A 14,676-nucleotide genomic window follows, 5' to 3' on the forward strand; every position below is an offset into this window, starting at 1 on the left:
GTGGGGTGGGGTAGGAGAGAATCTCCTGGGGCTTATGACTACCAAGGTTTAGAACACAAGAAGAGACTACGTTTGGGTAGAGAAAGGATGGCAGCTCACCCCACACCAGCCCAGAGCTCACTGGAGGTCTTGCCCTTTACCTTCAGGTAATCAAGAACAACCTGAACCCTACGTGGAAGCGCTTCTCTGTTCCTCTTCAGCATTTCTGTGGGGGAGACCCCAGCACACCTATCCAGGTGAGGAGCTTGCCTCCTGAGTGGACTGAATGGGTGCAGAGAGGCTGGGGAGGGATTTATTCTCACCTGCCACCTGCCTCCCCTCCCCCAGGTGCGATGCTCAGACTATGACAGTGATGGCTCACATGATCTCATTGGTACCTTCCACACAAGCTTGGCCCACCTGCAAGCAGCCCCGGTGAGTGCTGGTCCTGCTCAGGGGTGTTGAGGTGGGCCTAGAGAGGGCTATAGCCCCAGAGAGAAGAGGAGGGCAGGGCAGCTCCACTCCAGTTTTGGCTGATGTTCTCGGAGTTTCCTACCCTAATTTTTCTTTCCTCACCAGGCTGAGTTTGAATGCATCCACCCTGAAAAACAGCAGAAAAAGAAGAGCTACAAGAACTCTGGAACTGTCCGTGTCAAGATTTGCCAGGTGAGACAATAGCCGATGTGAACCAGGCTCTGACCCTTGAACTCCATGGCCCCAACCCCTTTACCTCAGCCATGACCCTGGTTTCATCTGCAGGTAGAAACAGAGTATTCATTCCTGGACTATGTGATGGGAGGCTGTCAAATCAACTTTACTGTAAGTTGTTTTACCAGGAGCCAGAGAACAGATCTGGGGCACAAGGTGGCCTTCAGCTCCCTTTCTCCTATCCTCCTAGGTGGGTGTGGACTTCACAGGCTCCAATGGAGATCCCTCCTCACCTGACTCCCTGCACTACCTGAGCCCAACAGGGGTCAACGAGTACCTGACAGCACTGTGGAGCGTGGGCAACGTGGTTCAGGACTATGACTCGTGAGTAACTTCTCTTGCCCATCCTCAGTCCCTGCAGATGCTTTAGCCTCTGGGCTCACAGTTCCCTCACTGCCTCTTCCCCAATTCACTGTCCTCCTACAGGGACAAGATGTTCCCAGCATTTGGATTTGGGGCCCAGGTACCCCCTGACTGGCAGGTGAGCACTCTCTTCCCTATTGTACTTGTGTTTTCAGTTTCAGTGTCCTGATTTTGGGGGATGCAGTGAACTTGCCGCCTGACACTCAGTTTTATGGGGAGATGCATGGTTGCATCCCTACAGGCATGTGTATAGCAAGTGCTCAGGACTAAATAGCTCCTGTTTGATGCTTGGTACATACCATCATGTCCTTTTTCTGAGTGTAAAGGTGGTCATGGGGGAAGAGCCTTATTTTCATTCTTGTCCTCAGGTCTCCCATGAATTTGCTTTGAACTTCAATCCCAGTAACCCCTACTGTGCAGGTAAGTGCCCTATCCTCCAACATAAGACAGATCTGTTCACACCTAGAGGGCCAAGCCATTGCTGGCAAGGGAGAGTGACTCCATTGTCCAAAAGAATGGATTTTAGGGCTAGGCCTCTGGAGTCAAACCTTCATCCTGCCGCTTACTAACCATGTGACTTGGGGCCAGTTGCTTAGCTTCTGTGTGCCGTAGGATTACAATATTGTAGGATATGTGTGTGTGTGTGTGTGTGTGTATTTAATATATCTTTATTAATTTCAAAGAGAAGAAGGGAGAGGGGGAGAGAGAGAGAAACATCAATGATGAGTCATCGATTGGCTGCCTCTTGCACGCTTCCTGCTGGGTATTGAGCCCAAAACCCTGGCATGTGCCCTGACCTGGAATCGAACCTTGATCTCCTGGATCCTAGGTCAATGCTCAACCACTGAGCCATGCCCAGCTTGGCAAGGATATTGAATATTTAAGGAGAGGATGGGCATAAAGCTTGAAGCAGTAAGCCTGGCATATATGAAGTGCGCTCTAAAAAAATAGTAGGTATTATATTATCATTATCTTTGCCTAGAAGCTCACAGGTACTTTTTTGGGCATCAACTCTTCAGGGCGCTTTATGCCCTGAACTCTTTTGCCTAGAGAGGGCCAAACCTTGTGGCTCCCTAGCTAGCCTTCATGGGCAAAAAGCCAAAGTGGAAAACTTGACCTGACCTAACCTGGCCTGGGTTTTTTATCTTGACATTAGTTCAGACTCAGAAAGTTACAAGAATAGTTATAGGAGGGTTCACGTCATTGGAGCTCAGGGTTCAGGGCCTGGGTTAAAGGGGCTGTTGTTTACCTTTACTCAGATTCCCCAAACATGAACATTTCACCACATTTCTTTGTTATTCTTTCACTCAAGTTCTCTCTCTCTCCCTACACACACACACACACACACACACACATTCTTTTTCCCCCTGAAATGTTTGAGAATGGCAGTAAACTGGCCCTACCAACTTTGGGCCCATCATCATGCACAAGGCCCTTTATCCCTAAATACTTCAGTGTGTGTTTCTTAAAATCAAAGACACTCTTACATAATAACCACAGTACAATTCTCAAAGTCAGAAAATTAACTTCAATACAATATTATTATCCAATCTATAGAATTTATTCAAACTTTGCCAATTGTCCTGTGGTTGTTGTTTTTTCAATTGTCCAGTCTTTTACAGCAAAAGAAAATCTTAGATCACATGTTGCATTCAGTTGTTTTATCTTCCAAAGTTCATGTCTTTAATGATACTGACGTTGTTTAAGATTACAGGCCAGATAAATTGTGGAATGCCCCTCAGTTTGGGTTTACCCCATGATTAGATTCAGATTATACATTTTTGGTGGGAATACCACTTGTTTCTCGGTGCACCACAGCAGGGGGCATATGGTGTCGATTTATCCTATTACCAGTCAGGTTAACTTTGATCACTCGGTTAAGGTAGAGTCTAACAGGTTTCTCCTCTATGCAAGTACTTTTTTTCTCCTTGTAGTGAATAACTTTTTATACAAATATCTAATTACTCATCTTTTACCCCCTCGAGTTTTAGCATTCATTGATGATCCTTGCCTGAATCAATTCTCTCTGATTATCAAATGATTTTGTAATTCTTCCTTCTACATTTATTAAGGAAGAGCTTGCCCTTTCTTTAATATCTCTATGGGTTCTTATTTTATTAAATAGATTGTAATTCATTATCTTATGAAGTGAGTTATAGTCTGATGCTCAACTGCTTTGGATTTTTCAGGGTATTCCCCTAATTTGGGTTTTAATTCAAACTGTGATTTAGGGCAAGTGTCCCTCCTGTCTTTGACCTTAATTTCCTCATCTGTAGGATAAAGTTAAGTACCCTGGGTTACTGGGGTGATTGAATGAAGTTCACCCAGGTTCCCAAATCTCACCAGGATGGGGAGATGTCAGGACCAGCTCAGCTGAGTGGCTCAGTATTTTATAGTGTTTTCTGCCCTTCTCTAGGTATCCAGGGTATTGTGGATGCCTACCGTCAGGCCTTGCCCCAAGTTCGCCTCTATGGCCCCACCAATTTTGCTCCCATCATCAACCATGTGGCCAGGTTTGCAGCCCAGGCTGCACATCAAAGGACTGCTTCGGTGAGGGTTGTGGGAGGTAGTGGTGGTAGTGGGATGGTCTCAGTCAATGGCTCCCTTGAGGGCTATGTAACAAGGGACTTCATGTTAGTGTGGGAATATGTGGCTGGGATGTTTAAAAAATCTGACTCAGTATATGAATTGACTTGTCCCCAGCAATACTTTGTGCTGTTGCTGCTGACTGATGGTGCTGTGACTGATGTGGAGGCCACACGTGAGGCTGTAGTTCGTGCCTCTCACCTGCCCATGTCAGTGATCATTGTCGGAGTGGGTGGTGCTGACTTCGAGGCCATGGAGCAGCTGGATGCTGATGGTGGACCCCTGCGCACACGTTCTGGGGAGGGAGCTGCCCGTGACATAGTGCAGTTTGTGCCCTACCGCCGCTTTCAGAATGTGAGTGGGGGCAAGGTTGGGGCCAAACCAGATCTGAGAGTTTACCCTTCTACCTTTCCCTGATGTGAGTGGAGATACTCACCCTTTCATCTAAGTCTGGGGCAGCGTTGGGTTTTCGGTTTTATATCCTTTCTTGGGTATAATATGTAGGGCTTGGAAGCTGTTACAGGCCCTCACTGACCTTGCCTCTCTTCTCTGGGCAGGCCCCTCGGGAAGCATTGGCGCAGACTGTGCTTGCAGAAGTACCTGTGCAACTGGTCTCCTACTTCAAGACCCAAGGTTGGGCCCCATGCAAGCCACTTCCACTCCCACCCAAGGGCCCTGCACAGGCCCCTCAGGCCTAAATTGTCTCGGATAGGTTGTGGCTGGTCCTCAGCCCAAGGTCCGTATGGACCAGCACCCACCCCTGCACACGCTTCCCAGGGCTAGCACTTTATATTTTATACTTTTATACTTGCTCCTGCTATTGCTGCTCTTGATCCCACCTTCTTGCCCCTGGAGCCCCTCATTCAATAAAGATCAGTGATGACCACTGTTTTGTCACCACTTGGTGTGTTTTTGGGTGGGAATCTGCTGTTAGCCATGTTTACTTCTCTCTGAGCCCATTTGTTGACCTTAGAGGTTGTTGAGTGAAGAATGCCTCTGACATAATAGCCCCACTCAAAGAAATTAGGTATTCCTGGCTAGATATCTAGACACACTGACTCTGTTTTTGAAAACACAAAGATTGAATGTAAACTAAACACCCAGCCTGCCCTGCTTCAAAGCAGAACTGAGCTGAGAATGCAAGACAAGGTGGAGAATGTTAGGGGAGGGATGAGCTTTAAGATGGAGAAAAGGTTATGCTAGATGTAGTGGGGAGGGAGCAGTGGTGGTTCTAGTCTAAAAACAGGCTACAAGGCTGAATTTATTTTTTAATCCTTACCCAAGGATATTTTTTCCATTGCTTTTCTGAGAGAATGGAAGTGAGAGAGAGAAACATTGATGTGAGAGAGAATCAATTGGTTGCCTCCCACACCAGCCCCAACCGGGGCTGGGGATCAAGCCTGCAACCTAGGTATGTGCCCTTGACTAGAATCGAACCCAAGAGCCTTCAGTCTGAGGCCTATGCTCTAACCACTGAGCAAAACCAGCTGGGGCAAGCCTGATTTTTTTTTTAAAATATATCTTTATTGATTTCAAAGAGGAGGGAGGGAGAGAGAGAGAGAGAGAAACATCAATGAGAGAGAGTCATTGATCAGCTGCCTCCTGCACACACCCTAACTGGGGCTCAAGTCCGCAACCCAGGAATGTGCCCTGACCAGGAATCGAACCGCGATCTCCTGGATCCTAGGTCGATGCTCAGCCGCTGAGCCACACCCGGGTGAACATGATGAATATTCTTAAAAGTATTTTCATGACCCTGGCTGGTGTGGTTTAATTGGTTGAGCATCGTCCTGTGCACCAAGAGATTGCTGGTTCTAGCCCCGGTCAGGGCACATGCCCAGGTTGCTGGTTTGGTTCCTGATTATGGTGTGTATGGGAGGCAACTGATCAATGTTTCCCTCTCATATTAATGTTTTTCTTCCTCTCCCTTCCTCTCTAAAAAACAGCAAAAAAATTTTAAAAGTATTTTCCTTGATTACATCTAGGTATCCTTTGGATCCATAAAGATGGAATTGCAGTAAAGAGTATACAAGTGTGTGTGTTTTTTTTAATGTATCTTTATTGATTTCAGAGAGAAGGGAGAGGGAGAGAGAAAGTTGAAACATCAATGATGAGAGAGTCATTGATCGGCTGCGTCCTGCACATCCCCTGCTGGGGATCGAGCCCACAACCGGGGCATGTGCACTGACCGGGAATCAAACATCGATCTCCTGGATCCTAAGTCAATGCCCAACTACTGAGCCACACCCGGCTGGGCAAGAGTATACAAGTTTTTTAAGGCTTTTGGTTCCTGTTGTAAAACTGCCCTGAAAAAAAGCTGTGTTAGATTTCATATTTCTAACCTTAGGCTTTGAGACCACTTGAGAAAATCCTTCTCCTTTGTCTTCAGATTACAAAATAGCCCCCAAATTTCACAGGTGGATACGTGCTCCATTCCCACACATACTCAGCATTCCACTTCCTAGAGGGTTACCACTGGTAATAGTGTGTATATTCTTCCAAAACATGAACACACTGGGAAGGATCTTATCAGCCAAAATGTTGCCTGTGTCTTTGCTCATACTGGTCACCCTTTTCTCCTCTGCCCAGGTAGAACTCATTAATCCTTTGATGATTGTCTCCTCCATCTTTTATTCCTCTAGTTTTTTTGGTGAAGAATGCCTGGATCAGTAAATGAATTGCCCTATTTTCTGGAGCATCCTCTCTTTCCTATCAGGCCCTTGAGGGCAGAGACTGGTGAACACGTGACCATCTGTACTGTGCCTAGCACAGAGTTGGGCACTGAGGTCTCAGTGAAGCCAACCTGAATAGGGGCTACCAGGCCTGCATAAACTCTCAGATGCTTCCTAGAGGTTCTCAAGTCTCAGTTTTTGAGTGTTTACCTGAGGAAAGAGGCTTTCCCAGAGGCTGGGAGAGGTAATTGAGGTTCATATGCATGGCTTCAGGCTGACTGGCAGTTAAAAGGGTGGCCTCTGGAGGAAGATGGGCTTGGGTCCCGCCGTGATGCTGTTCTTCACTAGCTATGTGACCTTGAGCAAGTTTCCTGACCTGAGTGGTTTCCCCCTGTGGTTGTGAAGATTAGTTAGGTAATGTGTATAAAGTCCACAGTACCATCTCTTTTACATGGAAACACTCCATAAACATGAGCTGCTACTACTATATTGATCTGGACTTCTCCAAGAAAAGAGAGGATGCATTGGGAGATAGACCCCCTACCATATTTATATACCAAAGGCAACCAGAGCCCCCAACAGACCCTCCAGCACTGATCCAGCTTCTTTCAGCACAGACCTCCACTCTATTTTAACAATCGGCATGTTTAATTGGGCCCTCCTGTGGCACTGTCCCCTGCTGCCTCCAAGGTTCTCATGCCATGGGCTCGAACTCGATACAAGCATGTGTAATGGGGGTGGCCCCAGTTGCTTAGAATCTGTATCTTCACCTTAGGAAAGGCAGTTGGGGGGTCATTCTGGGGAGACAAATGTATCATGCCAAGGGCTGTCTTCCTCCCCAATCTTCCCTCCCTATCCCACTCCCTTAGCACCATCATCCCCAGAGAAAAACACACCTGTAGGTGGAAAGTCTGAATCTCAGATTTCTCCACGTTGAACGTGAATTTCCCCAAGAAAACTTCCGTCTCATCCTCAACCTGGAGGCCCTGGTAGGTGAAGAGTGAATGAAGGAACAGTGAGGCACAGGTGGAGGGGAAAGGAAGCAACAGTTGAGGACCTACTATGTATGTGTTCAGTAGCTGTGTGCATGCTCTCATTTATGTTGTGGTGTTAGGACAGCATAGTAGGGAATATGGGCTCACAGAAACCAGGCTGCAAATTTTAGTCTGGCGGATTGTTAGCTGTGTGACCTTGGGCAATTAAGGTCCCCTTTCTGAGCATTACTTTCCTCTTCTCTGTAGGGGACTTAATAGGTTGTGTGAATGCAAGGAGATAATCCATGGAAAGTACTCAGCACAGAGTTAGTGCTGAATAAACCATAACTAGTATCTGGATATGGTTATAATTATTTATAACCTATGGCAGCCCTGACAGGCAAATGGTGGTATCTCCATTTTATAGATGCGCAAGCGAAGACTCAGCGGCACCAGTTTTCATGAGTGCCTGGTGATTTCTAAGCAAAATCCCCCACCTCCTTGGCATCAGTCCCACTCACATAGACCGCGAAATCGCGGGGGGCGCTGCTGGCTCCGCCGGTGTGCGCCACACTGGGAGGTGGATGCTGCAGGGTGATGTCGCTCAGCTGCACGCTACCCGGCAGCCGGATCACCACCTGGCCCTGGTCGCCCTCAAAAGCCCAGCAATTCCCAGGGAACACATCTGGCTGCAAGCGGACAGTCGATCAGAACCCGCGGAACAGGCGACTTTGCCCTTGTCCAGCCTGAGCATGGGTTCACTTTGGCAGCGCCCTCAGTCCTCCACCTCCAGCAGGGCCGCTTAGCCAGACCCCTCCCGAGGCCCGTGTCCCTGGCTAGCTCTTGCCAGGTTTCTCCAGCAAAAGGAGGTGCGGCCCAGCCGGCCCCTCCTCGGCCCGGCTCTCCCCGCTTAGGCCCCGCCCGCAGCTCCCGCAGCTCGGCTCCACCTCCAGAGAGCAGTCGGGTTCTTTCCCCAGCGCCGCCCAGGTCCGCTCCGGGCTCCAGGTTCCAGGCTCACCTCTAGGATAACCGTGGGTGGCCGCGCGTAGTTCCAGAAGCTGAATCGATTCCAGAAGTAGGCGCTGTTTGCGTCCTCGTAGTCCCGGGATGTCTTCTCTAGGTCGATGGAGGCTCCTGAGCAGGGGAGAAGCAACCATTCAGAGACCCCCAGGCCTGATGGGCCGCTGGGCCGGTCGGTCTGAGGTTGGGCTCCTGGGGTCGGTCATGGGTACGGGTCTGCCTGCGTCAGCGTCTGCGGCTCTTTCTGTGTCTGTGTCTCAGTCTCTCTGGGTCTCTGGGCCTTACCCACAGAGCTCAGCGCATAGTCGGGTTTCCGCACAAAGTCCTCATTCAGCCTCTGGAATACGAGTTTGGCCACTCTCTGAAAAGAGGGAGGACGGGGCTTGCGGGCTGGTTTTAAAGGGCAGCATACTTGTCTGGTATGGACTTTGTGGCCCGGAAAGAAATCACCAAGTTGGGGCTCTGGGACAGGGCTTTAAGGTTCAGGACCCAGGGAGTGGGGCTTAGAAAGGGGTTTCCAGGGGCAGGGACCGTGCAGCAGGCGGAGCGCCTGGACATCCCTGGGCACCGGCTGTGAGCGCAGGGTTCCTGAGCGCAGGGTGCGCAGGGCTCACCTCGCTGTTGGCGGCGCGAACCCTAGACACCTCCTTGTGAAGTTTGTCCAGCTCGGCCTGGAGATGCTGCAGCTGCTGCCCCTGGGCACGCACGCGCTCGTGGTACTCGCTGCAGGCAGGGGGTTGGCACAGTGTGGTTGGCTCCCAGTCCCCGGGCACTTCCCGTAAGCCCCGCCACAGGAGCGCCTTTGAGTCCCCCAATTCCACACCCCAGGTGCCATCTTTCACCTTATAGTCAGCATCTCAGGTTCCTATTGGAGGGACAAAATACAGCATTGCTCAGCCCCCCCCCCCCCCCCCCCGTCCCGCTTCAGTCTGGCTAGACTCAACAGGCCTTCCTTTTGAGGACTGCCACCCTCCCCTGACCTCCCAGGGTACCTCGGAGACCCCTGGGCACCCCTGGGCACCACCTCATAAATCTACTTATATCCAGCCCTTCCAGCACTGCCCCCTCCTCCCAGCAGCCAGTTTCAGAGCCTGCCACCCACCCACCCCGGGACGCAGTCTCCCAGACTCACACTCTCCAAAGGAGGCACGAGGTACAGGAGCCCCCACCAGAGTGCTGGAGAAAGAGAGGGGTGGTCTCAGGGGAAGGGAGAGGAAGAGGGCCTCTCTGGCATGAAGGACAGTGAAGGAGAAGAGGCTTGAGGGCTTTTAGTCTGAGGGCACGGCAGGGCTCTGATGGGACTGTGGAGAGCGGAAGGGGCAGAGGGACGCGGGAGAAAGTGCTCCTGGTTTGGCTCTGAGGCCCGCAGGGCTGGGCCCGCGTAATTCACCACCCGCCTCACCTGTCAGAAAGACGCTCAGCAGCGACACGGCCGTGAGCAGGAAGCGGACGGAACAGACCTCCCTGGAGAACAGGAGGGAGGCTGAGGCCCCGGGGCCCCAGCGAACCCCACAGCCCCCACCCCAGGCTCCTGCACGCAGCAGCTCCTGTGAGCAGGACTCGACCCGGCCTGAGTGCGCTGGAGCATCAGCCGGGCCGGCCCTGCTCCCCGCCCCCCAGGAGCAGCCCCGGGCCCGCTCTCTTCCCTCTGACCTGTACGCACTGACCAGCACGTCTCCCAGCAGGGACGGCAGCACGCTCAGCACCTGAAGAAGCAGGCCTGGGAAGCGGGGGGGGCTCAGAGCCGGGGGCGGGCCCGGAGGGGCGTGGAGGCGGGACGTGGAGGGGCGTAGGGGCGTGGAGGGAAGTGGAGGCGGGGCGGGAGCAGCTGGCAGAGTGTGGGTTTAGGTTCAAGAAGAGGGCCAGGCCCCGAGGAGGGCCGCAGACTCAGGCCCGAGCCAGGGATGAGAGCGGAGAGCGGGTTCGGGACGAGAACTGGAGTTCGGGGAGGGCGGCTGGGCTAGGGGTCCGGGCGGGCCTGGCACGTACTCAGGAAGCCCGTGACCGCTCGCGGGGACTGCACCTCCTGCCTCAGGTCCAGGGTGGAGAGAAGGTTGAACTGCTCCTCAGAGACAACGGGGGAGCCAGCCGGTTCTGCGGGGGCCCAAGGGCTCCATTGGGGCCTTGCGCGCCGCAGGCCCACTCTTCCCCCGAAACTCGACGCGGGTTTCCCAGCCCCAAGCCGCGCGGCCTCTCACAGGGGCCCCGCAGCCTCCCCAGCCCAGGCCCCTCAGGGGTGCTCCCTCTAGCGGTGGGTCCCACCCCCAAACGGAAGCTCCGCCCCCAGCCTCAGGTCGTGGGCTGGCCCGAATCCCGGGCCGCCACGCAGGCTCACAGAGGCCCGCCTCCTCCGCGTGGCCCAGGCACAGGGTTTTCTCCGCCCCTCCAGGGTCCCGCACGGCGCCCCGCCGAGCACCTCCGGGCCTCCCCTCTAGGCCCCGCCCCTTAGGCCCCAGGGTGAGCTCTCTCCAGGCTCCGTGCCCCGCCCCTTGTGCCCCGCCCCCTCCCTCGGCTTACCCGGGTTCGACCCCGCCCGCACCCGAGGCCCCGCCCCTCACGGTTGCCGCGCCTTCGGCGGTCGGCCCCTTGTGGCTCCGCTGCGCCGGCTTCTGCCGAGGGCTTCCGGCCCTGGTGGCTCCTCCGGGCGCTCCTGCGCTCAAGGCGGGCTCACCGCAGCTCGGGCCCTGGGCTCTTCTGCCGTCAGGCTCCCCGGGCCCCGGCCCAGCGGACCGATGGCCGCTGCTGTCCCCCGAGGTGGTGCTCACTGAGCTGTTGCTGTTGTCGCTATAGAAGTTGGGCGTGTGCTTGTGCGGGGACGCGGCCGAGCCCGGGCGGGGGCTCCGCCGCATCCTGACTCCGGGCCGGCCCTCACGGACGCCAAAGTCGCCGCCGCCGCCGCCAAGCCCCTCGGCCTCCCCCAGCCGGTGCGCGCAGCCGAGACCCCACGGAGCTGCTGCCGCCGGCGGGCCCCGCCGCCAGACCCAACCCTCTCCCTGGTTTCTGAGCCTGTCCGCTGACGTCATAGAGGAGACGGCGGTCTCCAGCAAACGCCGGGACCAAGCGTCACAGAGCGAGTAGTGACGTCACTGGGAGCCATGGCAGTCTTTCCCATGCTAAAGCAAGCGATGACATCACGGCGCTTCCCAGAACACCCTGTTGTAAAACTGCACTTGGCTTAGAGGAACACCTGTCCTACACCCTCTGCACCCTCGACAGGCCTAGCGTGTAATAGGTTCTCAGTGCTGGCGAGTGAGGGGCTTATCCAGGGCGCTTCTAAATAAACATTTGGTCTCTTTTGCTCTGCAGACCCTCCAGGCCCCTCCTCTCATGCTAGTCATCAGGCCTGAGAACTCTGACTCGGGATCTGTGGGTCCCTCTCTCAGACCCATATTCACTAGGGGTGTGTGGGGTGAAAGTTCAGTACCCACCAATCATCATACCCACAGGCAAACCAACCACCTGAGTCTCCGAGAATGGAATGGGGAAATCACATGGTCACAGCCAAGAGACCAGAGGTTCGCAGGACTTCTGTGCAACAGCATACCAGTGCAGCAGACAGAAATTCAGGTTCCCAGGCACACCTTGGGGTTCTACTTCAGCATTTCTGGAGTGGGTGCAGGAACGTGCATTTTTAACCACATGTATGATCCTGATTAAGCACCACACTTGAAAAGCAATTCAGTGCACCTTGTGCATATTGCACAGCTAGACAAACAGGTCCAAAGAGGGGGAAGGATGTTCCTAAAACCACACAATGGTGATAGAGATTATAATTTGTTTTAAAATGTATCTTTATTGATTTCAGAGAGAGGGAAGGAGAGGGAGAGAGAGAGATAGAAACATCAATGATGAGAGAGTCATTGATTGAGCCCACAACCTGGGCATGTGCCCTGACCGGGAATCGAACCCTGATCGCCTGGATCCTAGGTCAACACTCAACCGCTGAGCCACGCCCAGCCAGGAGATTAGAATTCTAAAGCCCCATTACTCTTTCCTCCACATCCCATCTTTGGAATGTTAGAAAGTGGCAGTGACAGTTGTTAGAGGGGTTGAGGCCCAGGGAGAACCTGCCAGGCTGTGTTCCAGCCCAGAATGGAGGTGCCTGCGTTAGATTCCAGAGGAATGACATCAATACCTTGCTTGATTAGATGCCACCGAGCTCAGGGAGGAAGGAAGGGAAAGGCCAAGGCACTGCAAGCTAAGAATTCTGGTCCCCTCTCTGCCTTCCTTTGGCTCCACATGTCAAATGGGGAGGTGAAGCCCTCCCCCAACATCTGGGGGCCTTAAGGTCTAACCTGAACCTTGCTTAGAAACAGAACAATCCATGCCTCTTGCCTATTGTTCTACAGACCCCAAAACATATTTGAGTACCTCACGCCTGAGAAATAGGTAGATTAGGACTTTCTAACCCCACTATTGAGAAGGAGACACTGAAAGACAAGAAGGGACCACGTCTGGCTCAAGGCCACATAGCAAGGCCCAGCTCCTGACGGTCTAATCTTATCTGCTGCGGCTGCCCAATACATTCCTTACACGAAGGCCAAATTGAACAAATCACAGATCCAGGAACACGCCCTGCATTGTTCCCCACTGCCCGGATGTCCATCTCTGCGCAACTCCTGTCCTCAAAGCCCATTTTAAATGCTCCCTCCTCAGGGAAGGCCTTCTGACCTCCCTCCTCCAAGCAACTCAGCCTGACTCGTTCCTGTACTGATGGGGAATGCAGTTGTTCCAGGCTATGTTTGATGTTGGAGTCCACAAAGCTACTGGAAGACAGAGAACATGTCCTATGTATTTCTGGCTGCAACCCCTTTCCCTCAGGGTGTCATAGCACAAGTCCTGCATATAGGAGGTGCCATTAAGTAGAATGATTAAGTGGATGGCCATGAAATACACTCAGCACAGTTACTGTCATCCACTGGGTGCCATCTGCTATGGCCAGGGTGGTCAGTGATACCTGCCCTTTAAAGGACCACAGACAGTCTGATGACCCCGCTGGGCACACATCAGGTGCTCCGTGAATGTCAGTGACCCGGTCCCAAGTCCTTCCGGCAGCCCTTCCCAGGCCTCCTCTGGAGTCTGAAACCCCTTTCCCTCAGTATATCCCCAACTATGAGCTCAGAGTCGTCGTCTGGAGCACGGAGGGTGTGGTTCTGGATGATGTGGAGAGATGTTGAGTGACATCTATGTGAAAAGGTAGGCCTGCCGCCGGGCCTACAAAAACCTGCACACGGGTGAGACTGCGAACTGGGTTGGGCCCTGGGGCTGAGCCGGCCCGTCCCCTAAGCCCTCTAAGGTGCCTGGAGCTGGGCGGAGGACCTGGGCTGGTGGGCGAGCCGAGGGCCGGGTGGGCTCTGGGCTCGGCCCCGGTGGCTCTCAGATGGCCCCTGGCCCCGGGCTCAGCTGGGTGAAGGGGCTGGAGCACGCCCAGCAGGAGACGACGTGCACTTCACCTCTCCGACTGCGGAGGGGAGCTTCAGCGGCGCTCTGTGCTCCGCTTCCACTACCTGCCCCCGGAGCGCGAGGTGAGCGTCCGGCGCCGGCCCTTCGCGCTGGAGGCGCCGAGCTCGACAGCCTGCGGCGCTGGTCCTGCAGGTCTGGGGCCACGACCGCGTTCCCGCCCGCGGCTCCCCAGTCCCGGGCCTGGGCCGCCGCACCTAGCCCCGAAGTCTGCCCCGCCCTCCCTCCGCGCTCGGCTCCCTGCTCCACCCCAGCCCTGGACCCCGGCTTTCGGCCCGAAGCCTCTCACCTTCGCTCGCCAGCCTCATCACTGAGCTTACTGCGCTCTGAGCACAGCGGCCTCAGCCCTTCCCGAAGCCCAGACTCAGCCCTCGGTCCCCGACCCCGCGCAGGTTGCCCCGGACTCCGACTCCGTGGCCCTGGCCCTGTCTCACTGGGGGCTGCGGGGTGTGACCCACAGGTGCGGTGTGACCCACAGGCGGGGCCTGACCACCGCATTCTCACTTCTGGCGCCCAGACTTTTCCAACGCGCTGCGCTGCCCTCCCCGGGCCCGACAGACCTTGATCTGCCGCCTGACCCTCTGCGCTCTGGCCTTGCAGGGTCCCTGGAGCTGCGGCTGCCGGGTATGGTGCGGGGCGCCCGGATCCCCGAGCTCTGCTCCGCGCGCCCGGCCCGCGATGGGGCTGCGCCCAGGTGCGATCTGTTCAGCTGCCGCCGCTGCGGGGTTGGTGGCCGGTGGTGAGGCTGCGGGAGCCACAGGATGCGCAGCGAGAGCAGCTGGAGGCTCGGGCCGGCGGGCGGGGGCGCCTGGAAGACCGCGAGTTCGCAGACGCGGGGGGCAACGTCCACCCCCTCGCCGTGGGTGTGGGCCCGGGGCTGGGCGGGCGGGGAGCCAGGTCCGAGCCCGGAGAGA

The 14,676-nt window shown here is 54.6% G+C and overlaps 2 protein-coding genes across 5 annotated transcripts in view; one reads left to right on the forward strand and one right to left on the reverse strand.

Annotated features, from left to right (window-relative positions):
• Positions 1 to 4,535, forward strand: part of CPNE1 (copine 1) — a 36,372-nt gene extending 31,837 nt beyond the window's left edge. For all 4 annotated transcript variants that reach the window (XM_081148182.1, XM_081148184.1, XM_081148185.1 and 1 more), the window contains exons 7-16: positions 147 to 236; positions 328 to 414; positions 559 to 645; positions 739 to 798; positions 878 to 1,011; positions 1,114 to 1,168; positions 1,419 to 1,470; positions 3,467 to 3,600; positions 3,754 to 3,990; positions 4,194 to 4,535. In XM_081148182.1, the coding sequence (XP_081004308.1) occupies positions 147 to 236; positions 328 to 414; positions 559 to 645; positions 739 to 798; positions 878 to 1,011; positions 1,114 to 1,168; positions 1,419 to 1,470; positions 3,467 to 3,600; positions 3,754 to 3,990; positions 4,194 to 4,334 (1,077 nt within the window). In that variant the 3' untranslated portion in view covers positions 4,335 to 4,535. The remainder of the gene's footprint in view (positions 1 to 146; positions 237 to 327; positions 415 to 558; positions 646 to 738; positions 799 to 877; positions 1,012 to 1,113; positions 1,169 to 1,418; positions 1,471 to 3,466; positions 3,601 to 3,753; positions 3,991 to 4,193) is intronic.
• A 1,983-nt stretch (positions 4,536 to 6,518) lies between these two features.
• SPAG4 (sperm associated antigen 4) lies at positions 6,519 to 11,218 on the reverse strand. Its single transcript, XM_081150371.1, has 13 exons — positions 10,842 to 11,218; positions 10,292 to 10,396; positions 9,956 to 10,022; positions 9,705 to 9,766; positions 9,435 to 9,478; positions 9,145 to 9,167; positions 8,917 to 9,025; positions 8,588 to 8,663; positions 8,301 to 8,416; positions 7,804 to 7,971; positions 7,205 to 7,294; positions 6,928 to 7,105; positions 6,519 to 6,699 (listed from the first exon to the last, which is right to left on the reverse strand). Exons 1-12 carry the CDS (start codon positions 11,149 to 11,151, stop codon positions 6,956 to 6,958), a joined length of 1,320 nt encoding a protein of 439 aa, XP_081006497.1. The 5' UTR covers positions 11,152 to 11,218; the 3' UTR covers positions 6,519 to 6,699; positions 6,928 to 6,955.
• Between the last annotated feature and the right edge of the window lie 3,458 nt (positions 11,219 to 14,676).

The sequence above is a fragment of the Miniopterus schreibersii genome (genome assembly GCF_964146895.1).
Source record: "Miniopterus schreibersii genome assembly, chromosome: 10".
NCBI lineage: Eukaryota > Metazoa > Chordata > Mammalia > Chiroptera > Miniopteridae > Miniopterus > Miniopterus schreibersii.